General features: G+C 44.6%; 1 protein-coding gene across 2 annotated transcripts in view; it reads right to left on the bottom strand.

Annotated features, from left to right (window-relative positions):
- The window catches only part of PRKCA (protein kinase C alpha), a 104,084-nt gene extending 85,653 nt beyond the window's left edge, over window positions 1-18,431 (bottom strand). The window contains exons 1-2 of one of the 2 annotated variants that reach the window (XM_015879946.2): window positions 18,132-18,431; window positions 15,483-15,514 (exon numbers count right to left, since the gene is read on the bottom strand). In XM_015879946.2, the coding sequence (XP_015735432.1) occupies window positions 15,483-15,514; window positions 18,132-18,304 (205 nt within the window). In that variant the 5' untranslated portion in view covers window positions 18,305-18,431. The remainder of the gene's footprint in view (window positions 1-15,482; window positions 15,515-18,131) is intronic. The other variant, XM_015879947.2, reaches the window with a different exon arrangement.
- Window positions 18,432-23,533: the final 5,102 nt, after the last annotated feature.

The raw sequence follows: 23,533 nt of genomic DNA, 5'->3' as shown, positions 1-23,533 counted from the left end.
TCATTGCTGACTCCTGGTACAAAGGCATGAGGAGAGCTACTGAGAAAACAAAAGTTCAGAAGGTAATAAAATAATAATGTTATTATAAGAGGGGAAAAAGAAAAAGGAAAAAGAAAACATCAGGTGAAATAAACTGAAAAAAAATAAGAGGAACTCAAATTTAATTTATTGTAGATCTCTTGTTTATATACCCAGCTGCAGAAGCAATAAAGATCCCTGCCACCTCCTCATGCAAATGATTTCCTCAAGACCAGGCCCTGTGTTTTTGCATGGTACCCAAGGACACTCAGCGCATAGCACTGCAGTGGGAACTTCCAGGCTGCAGCCCTGGTACCCACCAACCCATTACACTGAATGGGAAGCACAGGGATCAGACTGGGCATCAAGTGTGTGGCACCAAGCACATCATGCAGCCAAAAATCTGAGCAGGCTGCAAATTCCAACATGGTATTTGGAAAAATACTTTCATGCCAGAGGCCATCCACCAATGGGATGGGATGGAAGGAGGAGAAATCCCTGCCCTTTAGGTGTTCAAACCCCCAATGCATGGCCTGCCCTGAGCCAAATGACCACGTCTCAAGGCAGGAGCCAAGGCAGGGGAACAGGAGAGGACTTCAGAGGTCTCTGCCACCTCCCTTTGTTCTTGCACCCAAACGTCCCACAGTTCCACGGAAAAGGGAAAGCTGGGGGTGGGGGGAGCAGTTTACTCTCAAAACACTCCATAGCTTTAAAGTCAAGTGATGCAAAAGGTCAGACTTCTGGTGGGGAAAGGAAAGAAATGTCATGTTCTACTTTCATTACCACCCACTGCAACTTTGCAGGTGACTGATAGTCACAAAGAACATGAAGAGTCAGATGGAGGCTTCGTCCTGAGATTCTGCTGGCAGAACCCCCCGTACTACTGCCTTACTCATCCATTATGAAGACGGTAATAGCACAGTAATACAGCTCCGTTGTATCCTCAGATCATTCACTGTTTGACTTTATCCATATCATTAAGCTGTGGGGGAAATGTGAACAAACCCACAAAAATAAATAAGCTCGAGTATTGTCGAGTATTCTTAGCATAGAGAGTCCTTGCACTGCTCCCATCCCTCCATCCCGCTGTCATCTAGGAATGGGAGTGCTCCCTCCCTTACACTGAGGGAACAAGCATGTTGTGGGCCTTTTGGGCATAAGAAAGTGAAAAGACTGAAATAAATTCAGCAAGAAGGCATTCAAGCAGAAGAAAGGAGCACGCTGCATCCTACTGAATGCAAGGGAACCTGAAGTATGAGCTTTAAGCACCTTCTGTGTGTGGTTTTATGTGTTCATAAGACATATTTATGCCCTGAATTGAGCTTCTATAAATTACGGGTGGTACTTACTTTACTTGTAAGACCTGGAAGAGGTCAGAAAGGACACAGCTGTATCCAGCTGTTACCTGCCTGCAGGACCCTTAAACTCTCTTTATCATAACCAGTGCAATTGTTACAGAACGGGTCTACACAGCAAGACAGGAAGGAAAGACAGGTTACAAAAGCAAAGAAAAGGTTCCTCTAAATACAGAATGGACATAACAACAGCAAACGTTCAAAAGCACAGAGACTGTCTGCCATTGTTCCTCATGGCCTGGTTTTCCTAATCCAGGACATTCCCCTCTCCCGATGAGAGGCTGGTTAGGTTAATGCAAGGGCAGCCTCCAGCTGCTGAGGGTACATCCTTTGAAAGCATGGTACAAAATGAAACTGATTTCACGTGGGCTGTGTTCCCAATAATATCTAACATTCTCCATCAAACTAAGCAGTTTATCATAGGATTACAAGAAGATTACTGAAATGCATCATATAAAAACCCCACCAAACAGATTTTGACACAGAGGCAGCCTGTGAGGAGAAAAAAGAAACCTGGTAAAACACCTTTGGGTCTTTCTGTCCATTCTCAGCACTCCTTACCATCATATTGTTACATTTTCACTAATATTACAACTTCTACACATCCTCATATAGGATTCTAGTTTCAATTAATTTTTTCTATCTCATGTTATCAGCATTTACTAGCTCAAAAAAACCCCTTTCTAGCTGAATATAGCAAAATCTTACTTAATTGGGAACAGAGGACGAAGAAGGACCTCCAGGGTAATTGAATCCAGCCCCCTGCTGCTATGGGCAACCGGGACACAATCCTTCCAGAAGGTCATCTTCCAACCACAGGGTTTCTGGGTCCGACCTCCCTGTGAAGCTCTCCCAGGACAATTTTCTTCTGACAGTCACAAAATCTGCTGTTTTCCTCCTAAATGTCTTCATGACACACTTCTTTGTCCTCAGATTAACACGAGAGCGCTGTCACGAATGATAAAAGCACTTCTGGGATACAGCTGCCACTAGTAGTGCCGTAAGTGAAAAAGAAACAAAGTGCAGCACGGTAGAAATAAAGAGCATTTCAGTGCTGAAATAACAGGCATTGTAATAGCAGACGTCAAACATTCGATAGAAAAAAGCTTCAGTATTTATTGACCAACTCCAGCAGCCACCAGGTGGGACAGTGGGAAACAAGAAGGGTGGGATGAAAAGTGGTAGCTCTGTGAGAAAGGGTTATTTTCCTTTTACTTCTGAAATTGCTGCTGAAAAGAAGAGTATTAAACACAGCTATGGATTTCCACTCGCAATTAACAGTGAAAACTACAAATAAAATAACTAAGTTTTGTAATTTAACATTGCCTTCTTCTTCTTATATCATACATCTGCAGATATTAATAGGGGCCCTAAAAATAAGCATCACACAGCGCGGCCATGAGAGATACCTAATACTCAACAAAATGCAGTTGGGGGGATGAACACCACTGCTATTTTTAGCAAGAATAACATTTTCCTGAACAAAGTCCTTCAGAGACGAATTGATCTGATGGGAAAATTGGGGGAAATACAGAAGTTTCGAGCAGTGTACGTCCCTATTCAGTGCAGGGAAATGGGATCAGACAGACTTTAAGGGGCCCTTCCAGCCCAAACCATCCCATGACTCCAAGACTCTCCTAATGTGACTTAAGCTTGATTACACAATGATTTCAAATGAACACTGTGTTAGTCTTAAGTGCTACAATTGCACAACAACCTGCAGGTAAATGAGATCTGAATGCTTAAAACAGAGGTGAGAGATGACAACACCTAAATACACTGACTGTCTTTACAGTTACATTAGGTCAGTAAGCTGTTTCCTAGGCTTGAACACAGAATTAACAGCTTCAAGTTTGGAACATCTGACCAAAACAGAGAATATTATATGTAAGCATGGATGCAGTATCACGTAGCAAAGCTCTGATATATTTTGCAGACAAACTGAGTGTCAACAGTAATTGGACAGATTGATCTACCTCGCACCTAAACTGCTGTAAGTGATTAAGATGACAGAACAATAAATCACAGCAGGAACAGACTGCAGGATTTTTTCCCTAAACAAGACGCTGTTATTAATTAGTAAGACAAATAAAAGAAAAACTTGTCTGCTCCATTCTCATCGAAATGAGGAGCCTCAAATCTTCTTTTTAATTTCTGGCCCTGTTTCATAGGAGGGTGGGACCTGTGATGCCATGCAGTGCCATGCTGGGAGGAGATGGCAGTGCCATCTGGGTTCAATGCCAGTCCCAAGGAGGGCTCACCTGGTACCAAGATGAGGCTGGTAGAGTCAACACTCCTTGGTTAATTATTGCTACGGAGTAATAAGTAATGTCTGGGGGAGGTGCAGTGCTTGCTCCAGATCTTCCTGAGCAAGACAGTCAAAGTCTCAGCACTTAAAGCACAAAGCTGCTTCCCTTGGCAGAGGTGTTCTGCGGGGAGAAGTGAGAAGCTCTCCTCACATGGGTGGCTCTGAAGTGTCTGCTCCTAAATGTTCAGAACACTTTATTTGAATAGGAGAAACAAAACAGGTTGCAAGTACAATGCTCATTTCTGAGACTGTTACCCAGAGACCACTCTTAGAGGAATAAAAGCAAGAAATAACAGACTGTGCTATTTTTCCATTACGAAGGAATTCAGATTTATCCAGCACATGCAGCAACTGATCTGATTTACTGCCCCGAGAGAACCTCAACGCTTTAAGAACCAAAGTACAATACAAGGTATTGTGGGTATGCTGAAATGACAACTGATGGAAAAGCAGAGCATCTGAACCTGAGGATCCTGCCCTGTAGTAATCACATTCTTCTTGATGCAAATAGGATTTAATGAAAGTGCACAACATAGCTTTCATTTATTGCCAATACTAATGCATCAGAACTGAAAAAAAGCCACGGCCTCACTGAACACTCTGCAAGAAGCAGGAAGAAATGCTTCACCCAAACTGGGAAAGTGTGGTGAGATAAAACTGGATTGTTTCACAGCCACGCAGAGCGACGTCCTGGGGAAATTCTCCTTGCTTAGAACACATCCACCCAGAGCTGGACAATGCAAAGTGTGCAAAACCACAGCTGACCTTCAGTGAAGCACAAGGCAGCTGCACGCCTGCAGCCCCGAGCCTGCAGCCTGCCTGATGCATTTAGGCAGGTTAAGGGGAGCAGCAGCAGCAGCCCCAGGAGCTGCCCTGGGTGTGAAGGTGAAAACAGTGATCCTGGAGGACAGAAGCAACGTCAGTGTGAGCAGATTATTCTGTACACAAGGGAGTTTACAACCACATTATACACTGTGCTTTTAATGCATTTCTCTCATTCCATCAGCTTCAAATAAGGAAACATCCCAAAGCCGGGGACAGCATGCTGAATTTGTTGCTATCTGCTACTATAAATAGCTTTTCCTGGCTTCTTAAGACACAGCTGTACCATGTTTCTAACAGAAAGAGAATGAAAATGGCACTGACATCGATTTGCTGCACTGCTGTCCCACCACCGTTCCTTTCTCTGAAGGCACATCGGACACACATCACACCCTTATTAACCTTTAAAGGAAAGAACACCATCTGCAACCAGCTTTTAGAACATTTCCTCTTTTTAAACAGAACCCAGCCTTCAGAAGAAGATTCTGTGAGCACGGATGCAGGTTTGCTGTCTTAACCATGACCCAAAAGCAGTGCCAGGCCGTGGGAGAACGATGCTACATGTCAGGAACACAGCTCACAACGCTACTTTTATGCCCATTGCCTTCAGCTCTTGCACGTGGTCTCCTGCCTGCAGGCCTGTCAGCATCCACAGCAACGTGCAACAAAGCTGAGACCCACACAGAGTTCCTGGTTAAATCCTTGGAACACGCGGAGTGGTGCGGTGACTTCTCAACCTAAATACATAAAATCTTAGCGAAGAAATCACAATTTAAATTCACACCTGTCAGGCAAGTGATAAAATGACAATGTTGGAGAGGCAACAAGCTCAGCTCTGGCATGGGCAGGGTTGTTGCGGTTTACAGAAACTCATCACAGAACTGAATTAGTGCCAGTGGAATGGATGATCCTAGGGCAGATTAGTCCAGTGCCAGCAGCCATTGGGAAAGGGATACGTTGTGCACTTGTTCTCATTTAAGCAGTGCTCAAATCCTGTAGCATCCTACGGAAGGCAAAAGGGGTTTAGCAGAGAATACGCTCTCCTGTCAGAGAAGCAGATGGAAGAAGGAGATAACTCATCCTCCAGGTAAGGGAAGTGAAGTATAAAAACACGTCCTGAGTTAAAGACAAAGAGGAGAGATCTGCTTCTAGGCAACTGCCTCCTCTCCAACACGCTTGAAAAGAAGCCAACAGCTCCTGCAGAGCCGCAGAGTGAAGGGTGAGGGCAAACACAGAGAGCTTCGGTACTCAGCTCCTCAGGACAATGGTTCTGGGAAAAACAAACACATCTTGGCACAGCGCTTTGTGCTCATACATGAACATGTTGTGGCTTGATCTCATGTCACTTATTCTGGCAAAATCTATAACCCCGTGAGCTGCTGAGTATCTCCATGCTACAGGTGGAGGAAATATTTGGCTTAGACATAAATAAGACTTAATGCAATTCCACTTTAATGATTTTGAGAACGCTGAATCAAAGACAGAAGTGCAAAATTTCTGTCTAAAGACAACACTGGGCATCTTTAGCTCACAGTGCACTATAATTGTGTTATGACCTGCAAGTCCACGGCAAAAGGAAACCCACTGATATGCATGCACAGGTAAGGAGCAGAACTAGGACGTTTGCACTGATGCAGATTTTTTTATTCCTAAGGGAAGGAACCATCTCCACAAATGGTTCTTATCAGAGAAACAATTTGGAGACAGACTGGGCTGCAGGAGGCTCTGAGCAGCACCAACCACGTGCCTCCTGCCCAGCACCGCTGCACTGAGCCGCCTGTCACCCCGGTAATGTTCTTCCCATCCTACTGCACAAAAGACTCAGACATATTTCCAACAGATGCATTTTGTACTCCAGTAATTTAGTGATATTTCCTGATGGCTGGTTAACACAAAAGCTGACGCTGGTTGATCCAAGGACTGCATCTGTTCCCCTGCATCTCACCAGCGGGGCATTTCTAGCTGCTGAAAGAGATACCACAAAAACACAAATTTGTCTCTGTTCTTAAGCCTCAGCCTTAAGGGAGAAATAATTCACCTACACAAAAAGCACTAGAATTGAGAGACCTTCTAAAATAGCCTGAAAGAGGGAAACAAACCAACAAAGCAAAAAAACACACAACGCACAAACTTCAAAGGACATTCTCATATCAATACACGGATAACACAAGGGGAAAAGATGTACTTCTTGATCACTTTCTCAAGCCAAGATCATTCCCTTTAAGATGAGAGGTAATGGCCTTACATTGCAGCAGGGGAGGTTCCAGTTGGATATTAGTGGTGCAGAAAACTATAGGATAATCTACACGTGCCAGAACACCTCGTGTCTCTCTAGGTTACTTAACACGCTGAAACAGGGGCATCTTACTTCATTAAACACTAACACAGAATTCTGCATAATAGAAAGCTTTGGTCCTTCAGAGGATCTCTGCACTGCAAATAAAAATAAGCACAAAAGCCTATACGGGTAATGCAAATTAAGGTCAGATCCCCATAGGTGCTCCATATAGAGCAACGTAACAGATAGATGTTCTATTGAGTCAGATTCTGATCCACTCACACAAAGCGGCTCAGAAGACCCAGGCTTTGAAACATTAAGGGGAACATTTATTAGCTCAACAGGAATGTGATCCTGCCCTCTCACAGGCTCTGACTGCAGAATGATATGAATTGGAAGTTCTGGAAATACATCAGTTATGCTACCTGCTGGCCAACCTAGTTTCCATTCTCTGCACTTCACATTTGATGGCTCTAAAATTAAACCCTGCTGATTTTATCACCAATTTCCTCTTCATTTTGCCACATTAGATGTCAAATGATCTGAATGCCTGACACTGCCCTTTTAATTAGGACAACAAAAGCTTAAAGACACCACACACACACACACACACACACGCACCCCAACGGCTCAAAGGAACATGGGTGCTGAGAACTCAAAGGTCAATATTTGCATAAACTGCACAAAAGCCGAGGAAGAACAAGACTTATTAAAATTTAAATTCTATATTAAGTTCAACAATTAGTCCCCCTCCTTCCTAATGCTCCGTGGACGGCATTTAGGACTTCATTAAAATTTACTGAGGGTATTTATCAGTGCTGTCTGCAGTAAGCTTGTTTATATAGCCCGCCAAAGCCCCATCAGACCTCCCCAGTACATTAATGATGTACGATGAAGTCTTTTATGCCCTTCATCAATCTTCAGTTACATGTTTACTTAAACAATCAATACTCCAAATCTATGCCCTGTCCATAAATTCATGGCCTCACATCAATGAATTTGTTGATTACATGTCCTCCAGCACCAAGTCTCAGACGCTGTCGGCTGTATTAACACACCCACGTTTTATGGTGCTGTTGTGAGGACTCAGAATGCACTTAAGATGACAGCAGAAGCAAAAAGCCTTTGGACTCCCATGTCCCAGTGTGCCCATTACAGACACTGGGTTCTTTAACTCTCAGAGCAGTTGTTGCAGCAGACAGACATAGTAATGCACAACTGTATGGACCCCAAGGGGAGGTGAAGGCACAAATGGGTAATAAAAGAATACAAAGAGCTCCTGCAGAAATCAGGAAGGGATGCAGTGGTAAACAAGCTTTGTCTTCCCCCTTCCCATTACAGAAATGTCTCTTACCAAGCAATTTACAATGCTCTTACTATGATTTCTACTTTATCAGCACGAAGAAGTAAGTTTGCACGACAGCCCACTACTGCTCTGCCCACTTGGAAAAGAATGAATTTTTCTTAAAGTTCTCATATTTAACACAATATTGGTCTCAATGGGCACAGAAACACACAGAAGAATTGAAAAGCATTTCTGCACAGGAGTTAACTGATGCCTTCTGCCACTTGTATTAGTGGAGAAGTTCCATTTGATAAAAATACACCCAACAGATGTAACGTGTAAAAGTCAAAGGCAGGAAAGGAAGACATAAAACTGACACACTTGGATTACTCTCAGATCTAATTCATTTAAAGTGTAGGTTAGCAAACAAGTTAGAGCAATCCAAAATCTGACTAATTTTAGGGCACAGCAGAAATTCAATCAACTAACCTGTCATGATGGAGAAACTTGGAATAGAATGATAGACATGCTTTCATATCGAATTCTGTTGCATTAGTCTGTTTCTGTATTTATTGGAACACGATATTTTTGTAATGCTTCCTCCCAGTCAAACAAATTTAGGGAATTGTCAGAATGGCTTCTATTCATTTTATAAGGTTCTGGAATCAGAGAAAATAGGGATGCCCAGAACATGTCATCAATGAGCAAGATGTCATCTTCAGACACACACATTCTCTGCTGACCAAAGGGGCATTAAGCACCCAAGGTGCTATTCTATGTACTATGCAGTGTAAACCTATATAAATTAAGCTTCCCACCAAGAACCAAGCGAACAGATTTGGATAACGAGTCCATGTGAAGACCAACAAAACTTTCCTGTGATGCAGCAGAACAGGAAAACACCTCATACACACATTTCTGAAGTCTAACAGTTGTAATCATTATTAAAACATGTGAAAGTTCAGATCTGAATTTGCAGGGGCACAGGAGTGCCTACGCGAGCTTCCTCTGAAAACAAGGCCTGAGCACACAAGATGCTCACAATCAGCTTTGGCTCTTGTTTCTGCATTAGCATTATGGTGGCAAATACAATTAAACGTGTCCAACCAAGCATTCAGAGCAGTGCAGACCACTAAGGCAAAGATATTTCTGCCATTAGGGTAGCTCTTATTTAACAAATAAGAAGAGTATGAGTCTTTCTTTGGAACAAACAATCTTTTGACCTTATTCTTTTTCAAAGTAATCTTGAGAGGTAAAGAAAAACATTGACAGCTATAAACCACCCAGGAAAACCTTTCAGTTTGCTAGGATACAGACGGCAGAAGCACAAAGGGTGAGAAAACAACTGATGCCTCCAATTAATTACTTTTTATTTAAGGCAGAGAACAATGAACAAACAAACCTTTAGAAAAGTCTTATTAAGTTGTATGCAAAATAAATCAACTAGTTCAGGTAACAAGTACCAGGGATTGGGCACAAAATGCAAAGGTTACCCATGGATTAACATTAATCAGGCTGATCTCTTGAGGACAGCAATAATTCAAAGAGGATTCTGGCTGATGCGTTGGTGAGTAATGAACAGAACAGAAATGTGACATAGGCAGAAAGAAGAGAAACAGTTCTTCCAGCTCACCCCAGTACGTGAATAATGCTTTGTTTACTGAAGAACTAAAATAACACATTCCAGGGAAGTTAAAAACGCTATTAACTTCAAATGAAAATGAGGAATGAAATATTCGTGCTTTGGAAGGAGATACATGCAGAAGAAAAGTTCAACACTCTCCTAAATGAGAATCTCTACCTTTGGTCCACACCTTGATTTCTGCACTTTTCCCACGTCTAACAATAAAATAAGGAAGGATGGAATTTGGTCCAGTTTGAGTTCCTGTTTAATCTCTGCTGTTAACAGACACCAAATCTGACACTCACGTGCACTGTTAGTGGTTTTGAAACCCAGGCATAAGGAAGCCCAGAAAATAAGGACATAGAAAAATAACAGTTCCAATAAGTTTGTATACTTACAGACACATATTCTAGACTCCTAACGTAGCTCATTTCATGGGAAAAAAAAGTAATTACTAAAAACAATAACATCACTTCAAAATTTACATGAAGTCAGGAGAAGATACCTCCCAGGCCAACTTACAGAATTACACAAGGGACCTCAAAAACCTTCATGTAAATTGATTTATAATTAAAAGATCAGAGTAAGTAACACTGAAACCCACAGAAAGATGCATATGCATGGGCTGGGCTGCCTGACTTGTGAGGTAACTTATGAGTCATGCTTATGGAAGGCACTATTCATAAGAAGCCACAATGGAAAAACTAGCAGGCAATAACTGACTCCCAGGCACTCCAGATCTCTCTGTACCCCACCTCAGTGAGTGCTGAAATCAGCTACAATTTGAACCTTCAGCAGTTACAAGGATTAAAGGTGCTCAGAGGGCAGTTCCTGTTACCTCGGCAAACTCAACACCTCTACCAATGAAACTGGACGAAGGGATGGAGTGCACCTACAGCACTCCAAGTCTCCTTGGGAGATATCCAAACCCATTGAGACACTTTCCTGTGTCACTGCTGTAGGGAGCTGCTTTGGGGAGCTTGGACTGGGGGATCTCCAGAGTCCCTTCCAGCTCCTACATTTCTGCCTTTATACACAATAGAGTCATTCACACAGAGTTTATGCTTTCTACTGCAGACTTAAAAGCAGAACTTGGAAGTTTTTATTAAATAACATTATTTTTACCCTTCACCCTGAAGAGAAACAATCCAGAGAGAGGAAAAAAAAAAGCAGACATAAAAGAAATAACTATCTGTGCATCTCAACAGGGAAATCTGTTTTCTTCATCCTTCTGCAACTTTCTTTCCAACATTTCATTAAATTCCACTCATGGCATAAGCCATTTCAATCCACAGAAATCTTGTATAAAATTAACACCATATGTGGCTGCATATCAGCAGCTGATGTGTAGTATTACAATGAAACACAAGGGAAAATAAAGAACATGCCAAACTTTATCTTCCCCAGGTCTCAAACTGGTTTATCTGTCAGCTATCACTCCCACATGTTTAATTAGAAGCTGAGGAACTTCATAGAATTGCATCCAGGGCACTGGAACAGTCAGTTTCTCTGAACTGGAACACACTGCTGGGATATCGAAGGGATTCAAGTAAACAACCCAAAGTTTAACATGGCAGAAGTGTGGGAAGGGTGAAGATGCTTCTGCCTTTGAAATATAATGCAAGAGAACAACAGCAACAACAGAAACACAAAACTTGCTGCAAGATAAAATGTAATTAAGCTCCAATTTGGATGAGCACAATATCATCAAAAAATGTTCTAGAAAAACAGAAGTACAATGGCATATTTCTCTACTGTCATTGGTCCTTGTTGAGCAAATTGTGTATGCAATCATTTCTGTACTGTACACCTATTTTTATTTGATGTACAGGGTTGGTTGCATTTTTTTGTGGCAAGTATGACTGTAATAATGGTGAATCTTAGTGAATAGGAACACGTGCACCTGCCCTTTAGCACCTGGAGCATTCAGATCACAGGTCTATTAGGCCAAGGGCCAATGCTGAGCACAAAGCTGGCCGGGGGAATCACTTGCTCTGTGCACAGACACACTCTGCACTCCCAGTTCTGTTTAATGCTTTGGGTGTTTGTTTTTCTTTCTTTCTTTTGTGGTTATTTTGTTTCTGCTCTCTCTGAGGGTTCTATTTTGGAACGGATACCTTCAAGTTATATGCATGAAACATATTAAAAGCCAGCTGCCTTAAGAACATCCATATTAAGTTTCCCCCCTCAGAAGAATTCATCCTGACCTTTAAGTTACGTAGACAGACTTGGAGCGACTTCCACAGAGTTCATTTCTCCGTCTCGGGCTTATAGAAACATTACTTAATGTAAACTGTGGCACATGACTAATTAATATAAGGAGCACGCAGCAAAACACGCAGTTGTTCAAGCTATGGTCTGTAATACCCCATCTTACCCCTGAAATTACAGGGACAAGGGAAAAGCAGTCCTGGCAGAGAAGGGAACTTGGTATCTTATCCACCCCGAGGCAATAGCATTTCCAAGTAAGGAAGATGGAAAACCTTTTAATGAGAAATAGTATGGCCGTGTAGTTTACCCAAAATTCAACAGTCTGAAAATAAACTGATAGGATGAAGATGGGAGAAAAAAAAAAAGTAAGGAGCAATAGTGACACAGATTAAATGGTGTCTGCTGCTTCAACTAATTCCTCTAACTTTTATTTGCATAAATTAGAAAATACATATGGAACTCCCCCTTAGCTGGTTAGGTTCTACTCAGAGCGTAACGACGAATATCAAAAGGGAGACGGATCCAAAATTCAACTTCAAAGCCTCCTTAATTTCACGTTTGATCTCTCAAAAGAGGAGCATTCATCCTGCAATGGGCTCAGAAACGTGTTTTTGTCAGCTCCCTTTCTCACATTCGTGCTACTCCAGGTGTGCACTACATGGAAGCTCTCAGCAGCACTGACAGCTCACAGCTCTGCTGACAGCTTCCAAAAGCCCAACAAAGCCCTGACTCTCCAGCACAGCCTCACCATCATGTTTTCCCCACCACAAAGGCAATCAACAGAGCAAGAACTCCTGTTTCAAAGGCAGAGTGTTTCAGAGCAGTTTACGTTTGTATAAGTCGACAGTAAACCACAAATTTCAATAACAAGCAGTGACAGCAAAATGCATCCTAAGAAAGGGAATCAGGAATAAAGATAGCTAGGACAAAGTTAGGCTGGCTCTTTCGAGCTCATCTCCACATCCATACTTCTCAAGGCCCATCTTTGGTACTTTTCCACTGATAATTCTCGACTCCAAGGCCTCTTCCCAACAAATTTTCTATCATGGCAAATGAAACTGAATTCTGTGCCCCCTCCATCGGCACCATTTAATTTCAATGCATGATTACTGTGGACCTTTCCTCTTCCCTTTGGTATCAAAGACAGGAGGAATCCGAACCAACTTCAGAAACAGCAAAACCCTCCACCCCCAAAAGTGCCCAATGTCAGCTTCCAGTCTAGCAGGAGCTCTAACAGCACTCTTTAAAACAGAGCCAGAACACAGCTTCTTACAATGGAAACTCTGACAAACCAAGAATTATAACTATACCCGGAGCTGTCACTGTAATAGTCTTTCCCTCATGTCATACTGAAATTTCCATCATGTCTTCATCTGCTCTTCTTTTCCATGAAGGCAGAAGACTAAAAAACTGGGGTGATGTTTCTTTAATTCTTCACATTTCCATCAGTTTCTATCATTTCTCCTTCCAGCTTCAGCTGGTGACTTTTTTAAATGAAGCTTCAGAAAGTAGAACACAAGTTGGATTCAGCTGTTTTAACCTTATAACTAAGGATTTATTTTCCAAAACTATCATCCTGAGAGTGAGAGCTCTTTGATTTTGACTACAATTAAATACAGCAAATAAAAATGTCAGCCAGCAAAACAAAACTCACACCAAACTTCTACTTCCAATAGTTGGACTCAATAATCCTTCTGGGTCCCTCCCAACTTGGGATGTTCCATGATTCCACTTCCAGAACTTATTCATTAAAACACTCCCTGAATTTATTAGTGCACCACTAATAACTTCCTACAAACGATCTCACAACTTGGAGCTAAAAACAGCAGCATTTCATTCACATTTTGACTGTGTACAAACACAGACCAGAAACACTGGAGTACAACAGCCTCCATCAAAGAGAAACTGCAGTGTCTTACTTGGATAAAGAACACAAGTTGTGTTTGAATATAGTTGGGCTCCTGAAGAGCATCAACTCTGAAACAACGATAATTAAAAAAATAATCAGCCTGCTCTATTGCTTTTGTTCCTGCTTGTGCTCACACAGGGCATTTGGAGGGAAGAAGACACAGGATTAGTTCTCATGAGACAAAACTCCCCCCAGACAGCAGCAGTTGCAATAGTAGGAGGAATTCCAGGCACAAAAGACCATGTCCTGGAAGTGCAATGCAACACTAAATCTGACGGGAGAACAGCGTCAGCTTTGTGAGAATTATGAACCCACAGATCATTTAAATACAGCTCTGATTACTTCCTTTACACCAATGGAAATCTCTAATGCACATCTAAATAATTCCTTAACCAGAAATGGGATTCGGCTGCAAACACCACCCTCCTATGGCAGAGGATGCACTGCTCTACGCAGCGCTGCTGTGGTGGGGAGAGCAGCAGAGAGATGGTGGATATTCACAGCATTTGCCATTAACATTCTGGAGCCCAGATCTTGTGCACAATGTGCATAGTAAAACCATGGCTGCATTCTTACCATGCCTGAACAAAGCATGCAATATTTTCCCTGTATGCATCAGTAATGTCTCTCTGCAAGTCTCCACTTGAAGGCAGAAAAATATCTTGCGACATCTTTAAAAGGCATCTTTTGTGTTTGCGTTTGGATTCTCTGAGGTTTCATTTCCAGAAGTATCAACTAACATCAACTTTCATTAAAAATACCACAGAATCCATCATTTCCATTCGTTTCCAATGAATCAGTAAATGCAGCATTCAGCAAAGTCAAATACGCTCTAAGGCATTAGCAAATAACCATTAGGAGCGCAATGAAAGAAACAGGCAGCTAATGAGAACACAAGGTACACCTGCAGGTGAATCGTAGGGAAGGAGGCAGGGAAAGGAGAGGCACAACAAACACATGGCACAGAAAGGACAAACAATTGGGTGTGGCTGCTTTATGATTAAATGCTCACTAATGATAAGAATTCGGCAATAGCACAGAACACGTGAGAACACAGCGCTTCGTGCTTTGCGGTTCCTGCACGTTGTTATCTCCCAGTGCAATAGCTTTCAGTTTCTCAAGGTTAATAGAATTATTAAATTGGGGATTTATTTATTTTAGGCGGCATTATATGTGTCTTTTCTAGGGGGTGGGGGGTGGTTTATTGACTATTACCACTATCGCCACCTAAAATGTAATAAAACCAAAGGTCCTCCAAACCATACAACGTATGACAATTAAAAGCGGAGACTCTGGGTTATGAAAGGAAGCCATATGACTGAAAAGTGAATCCATTTTCCAAAACGCCCACACAGACAAAAGCTTCTGATGTGAAAAATGGTCTCTGCAAAAGCTAAATTGCACAGATTATTCTCAGGAAAAGTTGGAAGCTGCGCTTTACACAGATCGGATGACATTTCCCTGCCTTAAATCTCTTCACATCGAACTGTCATTACATCATCACAACTGTTCAATGCATATTAGATAAACACCAATTATTCATTAAGCAAATCACTGAGTTCCTTTAAAGAGTACAGAGGCAGAGCTGCTCGGCTGTTCCATGCTGACCGCTCCCAGCTGCAGGCGCACCTTGCCCACCTTCATACACCAGCCAGCAAACATTCAGGCTTACCTTGGCACTGAAATCCTTGTTTCCCAAATCCCCTGCATGAAAGAAGAAAATAAAGAACACCTGTCTCAGTATGTTTCGTTATCGCTTTGCTGATCTATAACCACATAAAATTAGTTTCTCCTTCAGTTTCTTTAGATGTTACCAGGACAGCAACAGACTTAAAAATACACAACGTAGCACAGCCCACCCATCTCCAGGCAGAGTACAAGTGCTGCCACGGCCTGTTTCATTTCAGCTTCCGGCAACTATTTATTATTATTATTATTACTTCACAAGCTATTTTTGATTTTCAATTATCATCATCGCTGATCACTGCTTAATATTTCAACTCTTTTAATGCCGTGCTGAATGTAAGACAGCCCAAGCTGCAGAACCCAGAACACAAACACGATTCCATTCCTCAGCCCCATCCCAGGGTGCCTGCAGGGTAAGGAGGCAGATAAAGGGTTCAGTACAGATGAGAGGCATTGGGTGCACTATAAGGCATTGGGTGCACTATAAAGCTCTCCCAGCTTCATTTCCATAACAAAATATAAATGTGCCTCAATGAGCGCAGCCAGAAGCTGCAACGCCATCCTGAACCTCTGTTACACCTACAGCAAATCCCCACGCTGCTGCTTTTGCTTATTTGTTTGCCCTGAAACACTCAACATCTCCCTTCCACAAAAATAAACTATCTGAGGATCTGACCCATAAACATTTGACTTGTATCTCCCCTCTTTGCGTGACGTTTCTCAACTGGAAAGCTGCAAGGCCAAGAGCAAACAGCCCGGACAGGAGACAGGCAGCTCGAGTGAAGGCAGAGTTTCATTGGGAACACTGCAGAAGTGAACTGAAACAATTATTCTCACCTCCCCAGTGTGTACTGACATCAGGTGGGGAGGGACTGTGTCCAACTCTCAGTATTTTTTCCTGTATTTCTACTAAAAGCACTCTCCCCACTATCAACATAGGCAGGCCCAAGCTGGGAAGCCCAGAAGAGATAGAAAATTATTTGCTAACTTGGCAGTGTGTGACTCCACTGTGGTGCCATTCTGTCACTATCGTTTCACAAATGTGGAAAGCAGGCAAGTGTGCCAATGGGACTGTGGGACAGCTGAGAGCAGAGCAAAGAACACAAAATGGGCTTTTGTGGTTTTATTTTCTCATCTTTTTGAACAGCCACGTGGCAAAGACCCCGTTCTGCTGTCTAAGCCCAGAGCGCAGCCACTCTTTATGGACTGAGCACATTGAGCAGCACAGGAAGGCAGCACCACCCCACGCTTTGAGCAGTGCATCTGAAGGAAGAGGTCTTCAAAATCCATTAGCGCTCAGAAGCAAAGCAGGGAGGTGAATGTTGTTCAAGGTAAGGAATGCTGCATTATTCCAGGAGGTGTTACCCACACGAGTCTAATCTAAGTAATAAATCTATTTGCCCGGTTCACTGAAGGTTGCTTTTGCCATTCTTTATACCTCGAAGCAGATGTTAACAGCCACATGTCATTCTGGAAAGAGATGAAGCATTTTTCACGGTGTGTGGCACTTATTCAAGACCTGTCTGTCTTCGTGCAAGGAAATGAAACAAGTTCTCGAGCTGTCACTTGCCCATGTGCTGAATGCACAAGAAAAGCAACAAGAAAAGCCCAGAGCGGCTCCCTGTGCCACCTGTCAGCTGCAGGATATCCTTCCCCTTCAGACCCATCCTGTCACCGGGTTCCTCTGTAACAGCAGCGCTGAGCTTTGGTTTAACTGTGGCACTCAGCATCCCAGCACTGTGCTTCCACACCTGCCCGTTCAATTCAGTCTGCTCCAAATTCATTCTAAAGCGGTTTGTGAAGGTCTCTCACTTCCCCAACAACTAGATTTGCTTAGTTTTTCTTTTCATATAGGATAATAAGTCGGCCTGTTTCCTCTGCACCCTCCCCATCTCTTGTTCCCTCTTCCTTACTCTGCAAATGTATGTTAAGCATTTCTAGTACATATTTCTCCCCTCTAGCATGCAAAGGAGGGATGCTCTGCCAGGCAGGCTGTGCTCAGTACCCAGGTGAGAAGATCTGGACGCACACCCAGCAATGAACCCAGCTCTCAAACGGGCAGCTGCCCTCACACCCCAGCGGATCCAGCTCCAACCCCGAGCCCGATCCATTCCCGTTCCCAGCCCCAGCTCCAGCTCGGGGCCGCTCCGTGCTCGGCCGGCGGCGGAGCTGCGCTGCTGCCCAGAGGAGGGCACGGCAGGAGGGTTCGGTGCGTGTTTTCCCCAAGAGGCTGAGTAATGAGGGTGTTGGAGGAAGTTTTCCTCCCCTCCCTCTAGCAGGAGCCATTCCCTCGGAGAACTCTCCTCTCAGCAGGGGTGTTACCGTGCTTTCCCAGCCAGAGGAAATAAATCGAGCTCAAAGTTCCAGGCGGGGCCGCACAACTTGTGTGTGCCACGGTGCTCAGCGACCGCGAGCCGGGCCGCAAAGCGCAGCCGGGGGAGGAGACGGGGCCGTGGGGCAACGCGATGAGCGACGGGGCGGGGAGCGCTGCTCGCCCGGGGACCGCGGCTTCACCTGCCCGGAGCGACGGCACCGAGAGGAGGCGCTGGGGGAAGCGGGGGCGGAGGTGGGCGCAGGGGGAGGAGGAGGAGGAGACCGCAGCGGGGAAAGGGGGCGGCTCGGGGCCGTCTCTCACCAGATGAAGTCGGTGCAGTGGCTGCAGAAGGTGGGCTGCTTGAAGAAGCGCGCGATGAATTTGTGCTCCTTCACCTCGTGCACGTTTTTCTGTCTCAGGGCCCCTTTACGAGCAAAACGCCGCGCCGCGTCCGGGGCCGCACCGGGCTCGGAGCCCTGGAACACGTCGGCCATGCCGCTCTGCCCGCCGGGAGCCGCCCCGACGTCCGCCCCGTCCGGCGGCCGCCGAACCTCTGGCAACGCTGCGGCGGCGGCGGGCGCTGCCTCCCGCTCCCGAGCCTGACGTCGGTGCGAGGAGGAGGAGAATCCCGACCCCGCGTCGCCGCTCCGCCCGCGGGGCAGAACGAGCCCCCGGCCGCTGCGGGGCGGGGCGGACCCGGGGCCGCCCCCAGCTCCCCCCGACCCGTGGGGGCGGCACCTGCTGCGGTCGGGGCCGCGGTCCCCGTTGACACGCGAATGTAGCAGCGGTCCGACACTCGATTCCTTCCTCCTCCCGTCCCTCCGCCGCTGATGGAGGTGCCGCCCGGTGCTCCCCGCTCCCCGCCCCGCAGCGCTCACGCAGCCGCACCGCCCGCTGCCCTTCGATACGTGCGGAGGAGGAAGAGCGGCCCCGCAGCAGCGCCCGCTGCGTTGGCGTTACCGGGCAGCACCCATCGCTGCGATGGGACGGGCAGGAAGAGGGCAGGCAACTCCACTACTGGGTGTGCGCACTCAAGCACAGCCGCTTCTGTCCCGTTTTCGTGCCCTGTAACGCTCTGTAAGTAACAGCTCTGTTCCTGTTCACATCACACTGTCCCAGGACTTGGAAACATTGTATTCACCCAGCACAGATATCATTTCCTACAGCGATCCGTACAGTAACTCCGTGCATTCAGGAAAACAGGGCATAAAGCACAGCCGTGTGCGTCTGAAAAGACTCCGTGTGTGATTAGGAAACAAGTCCTAATCGCTATCAAAAAATAAAAGTGTTATTGCCGAGTATTTTCACATATGGAGAACGGCTGCGCGTTGTCATGAGGCAGCAGTGTGCCCTGGTGGCCAGGAAGGCCAGTGGTTCCGTGGGGGGCATCGCAGGGCAGGGCAGGAAGGTGCCCCTCGGGGGCAAAGCTGGAGCATTGAGCCCAGACGGAACTGCTGGAGGGAGCCCAGAGGAGGGTGCAGAGATGGTGGGGGCCTGGAGCACCTCCTGATGGGGACAGGCTGAGAGCCCTGGGGCCTGGGGAAGGGAAGGCAGAGAGGGAGCTGAGCAATGCTCATCAGTAACTGAAAGGCCAAGGGGTTGGAGCCGGACTCTTTCTGGCAGTGCCCAACAACAGGACAAGGGGCAATGGGCACAAACTGAACATAAGAATTCATACTGGGGATTCTCCAGAGCTCCCTTCCAACCCCTACAGTTCTTTGATTCTGTGACTAAAAGTTCCTCTGCCCCACGCCGTTCCACACCTGTCTCTGTAAACGTGTACACTATGCAGTATTTCACAAGAACGAAAGAAGGCCAATTAATTCCAATTAAGTCTCATTTGCTGATGGGAGAAGTTGAGCACAGACATTTACCGCTGCAATCGTCACACGTTATCTCTCTTACTCTTGCTGTGCCAGCTTGGGTTTCTGGGTGCAGCCTGGCTGAGCTGACACACCACAGCCTCGCACCAAAGAGCTGGGGACAGGGCCAGACTTCCTTTATTTTGCACTTAAAGAATCAGCCCGTGTGCCAGTCAGCCCAAGTACTACCATGTGCCCTTACTTCACAGGCTCTTATTTTGCAAGCAACCGCTTTCAAATTTGATCTGAAATTCAATAAAATAGAAAGATTTTGCCTTTGGTTTCTACCTATTGTGCACAGATGTTTGAAAGCCCTTATTTCTCTTCAGAGGGATTGGATTTTTTCTTGTCTTAATTAACTTATGCCAAAGCACGAGGAGCACTGAGAAACATTTTGTACTCTCATTAAGTATTCTATCAAGAAATATGGAATGCATTCTTCTTTGTTTTTCCTTTAGTGCTGTCTTACAAACAAGAGCCACTGAAACCGGAGAACCCGACTGTTCAGACACACCTCCATTGCATTGAATTTGGGGGACTTTAGAAATTATGTAGTTCCTTAAGATCTCCCAAACCTGCTGAATCATTTTGCATTCCAGTGTCTTCCCTGAGAGCAGCTCTGGTTGAGATTCATTCACTGAAACCCTGGCATGTGTCCCAGGCTCCTATTTCTAGCACCTGCTGATCGCCTCGTTAGGCCCCGGGGAAAAGCCACAGTTGTGACACTGAGATCACATTGGGGTCACTCCTCTGCCTCACTGCATGTCAAACCCTGCCCATTTTCTGTATATTATGAATATGGCTATTAGGCAAGGGAAAAAATCCATTATGAGTGCATAGCAACCCTCAGATTAGGTAAAGCATTATGGTATTCTAACCTGCTCTTACTGTAAGTAATGTACAACTCCCCTGACCACAGTATTTTGGATACATCTCACTTGCACAAGGCTTTAATACACAAAATTCTGCATGTATGTCAATTTGTGTTTAAACATCAGGATTTTTCACCACGTCCAGGAAATGTCACAGCGGCGCTATGAAGGGATGCCATGTCCCACTCACCAGATGCTTTTAGCATATGCATCCCAACATCAGCTTTTAACAGCCTGGACATCCAATTTCCTCTGCCTGCAGGTCCTGCGGGTGCTACAGGAACTCACACTTCCTCTGTGAATTGCTGGAGGAAAGCAGTCTGCCAGTCTGAGCACACACAGCACCATCAGCAGCCCCAGTTTTGCCCTTCTGCTTCGGGTAGCACTGCAGTTTGTTTCTGAGTCAGGCCATCTGGCCAAGGAGTCAGTACTGTCGTCTGTGTTCAGGCATATAAGTGGTTATTAAATCAGAGCAGATTCAGATTTTCCAACTCCAAATCGGTTTATAGAGTCACCTGATAAAAAATTGACTCATGTATGAATATTCCTCCACTGGAAGGTCCCATTGCATGATGTGTCTGTGAAGATGATTGCTGTAACAAACTCAGCTCCTCCAGGGCTGTATCTGTATCAATATCATCCCAGGTCTGTAAGTGTCCCAGAGAAAGGTCCTGGATTGTTCTGATATATGCACTCTGCATCAGATCAGCTCAAAGCCAAAGGCAAAGAGAACACCTTCATCACACGCAGTTGTTTCTCTCTTTTATTATTTCCTGCTTCTTAGAAGTATGCAACTGAAGAAGGAATCACTTCCTGCTATAGACCTATACGGAAGTTCACAGCCCCATTTCTCCTTATATTTCAAAACAAATTACAATCACTTCCTCTTGTAGAGAGCCATCAGTACGAGCAGCAAGATTCCTGTCCGGAAGGATGAATTCATTGCAAACTTGTATAAAAACTATTTCCTTCATCCAATCTCATCCTTCAAAGGAATTTTCAGTCAGCTTATGAGACATTTGTTCCAGCAGTTATTGTGGAATAATGGTTTGCCATAACAAATTTAAACTCACCACCAGTTTCCACTAATATCCAGGATTCTGTCAAAATCCAAAGCCGGCTTTTCCTGTTATTTTTTCTCCATACAACACAATCTTTGCTTCTCTCTTTGAAATCATCCACAGTTTAGTTTTGAGGCTCCCATTCTCAAATCAGTAGCTGTTAATCAGGACACCATGCCCACTACTGCTACAGGTTTTCCAGCTCCTGTTAGGCATTCAGCAGCAGCATTGTTTCTTACTCTTATGCAGACACTTTGGCAACAGTGTACCGTACGTGTTTCCAAGACTTAGAAAAAGGTAGGATGTGGCAGAGTAAATACATGTGTGAGCCTTCTTCTGTCTCCTGCTGGAGCTGTGCAGGGAGGCAGGAGTATGTTCATACAACCACAGAATCAGGTTGGAAACGAGCACTGAGAGCATCCTGTCCAACCACTGACCCATCCTCACTGTGCCTGCTTTGCATCTTCCTGTACCAACACTGGTATCTTGGAGTCTTTCTGCATCTATGTATTCAAGGTCTGTTTAATTCAGTGTCTTTCTGTACTTACTCAGATTCTCTTTTCTGCCTTTCCTCCCTGAAGTTCATGATACTGAAGGTTAGGAAACACTGGATCTGTAGACAGAGTTTATTATCAAATTGTTCCATGTGACAGCTTGTTCACTAATGTGAAAGCTTGAGTGTGTGTACTGAAGCAGTCAGAAAGAAGGCTGAGTGTAGGAAAACAGTCTTACAAGAGATGGAATTTCACAGAAAAAATTACTGCCAAAGAATTTGGGACAAAAAGAAAATGGCATTTGATAAAACATGGTCATTTGCAAGGGATGAAATCGCAACTCACTGATACACACCAGTTAGGAAAGTCCTGCTTTCCTTTGTTGCATGTATATGGTGCCATTATTTCAATCTACAGATCACTGAAAGTGGTGCAAAGCTCACAGAGAGCTGTGAGTTATCCCCGCTGCACACCATAGGGCTAGAAATAAAAGGCTGGTGATATACGGAACGCTGAGGGTAAAATAGATCTTCATTTTTCATATCAATGTTCTCATCAGAACACTGAGTGACAACCGGTTGTTTTCCTTTCTCACACCTCAGGCGCATTAGGAGCACGCTGAAATATCTCCTACCTATGGAGCTGAATCAGAGCTTGATGCTGCTACACACTGAAATGTGATGGTGGCCCTTTGGGGCGCTTCATGTTTTTTTTGTCTCTTTCTAGATTGTATAAATACACATTTCTGCCTCAGCTGGATTGTTTGTTATCACCGTTGTTTTGCAGTTTGTCCTTCCCACCAGCAATCTCTCTGCAAAATTGTCAGCATCGCTTCCAAAAAGTAATTCCCATTCTTTTTGAATGCATCAGAACAATCCTCTTGTGTAGGCAAATTTCGGTCCTTAACCATACACATGAAAAAAAAAAAAAAAAAGAAAAAAAAAAGGCAGAAAGGCTCAGACTTGGAAACACAAATAAAGCACTCAAAGCACGTTGAAAAGAACAACCCTCTCTTGTGCCAGCCAAACAAGAGCGCCTCTATTATTGTGTTTAGAGAAACATGGCACACAGGTTCAAAGGAAACAAAGTAGGTGGTTCTTTTGATAGACAATGGGCCCCTGGAATCCTTGCCCAGCAGAACCAAGCACGAGGATTGGCACTGATGCAGGAGGCTGCCACGCGCATGGGGGTGGGCAAATATCTTTGGAAAAGAAGGTCAGGTGTTGTTAACCACAGGCCAGGAACCTCCACAGAGTGAAAGCAGTCAGCTGCCAGATGATGAAATGTCATCCTCAATCTCTACTTCTTTTTTTTCCCAGTTGTTTTGGTGCAAAATGTTAACTGTATATGTGGGGTTTAAATGAATGGGTTAAAGGAGCTCTGGTAGCTTGTGTAAATACAGTGCTTTGAATAGTAAAATCTGTCCATCAGAAA

The sequence above is a fragment of the Coturnix japonica genome, chromosome 18, assembly GCF_001577835.2.
Source record: "Coturnix japonica isolate 7356 chromosome 18, Coturnix japonica 2.1, whole genome shotgun sequence".
NCBI classification, from domain to species: Eukaryota; Metazoa; Chordata; class Aves; order Galliformes; family Phasianidae; genus Coturnix; species Coturnix japonica.
This window is presented reverse-complemented; position numbering and strand designations above follow the sequence as displayed.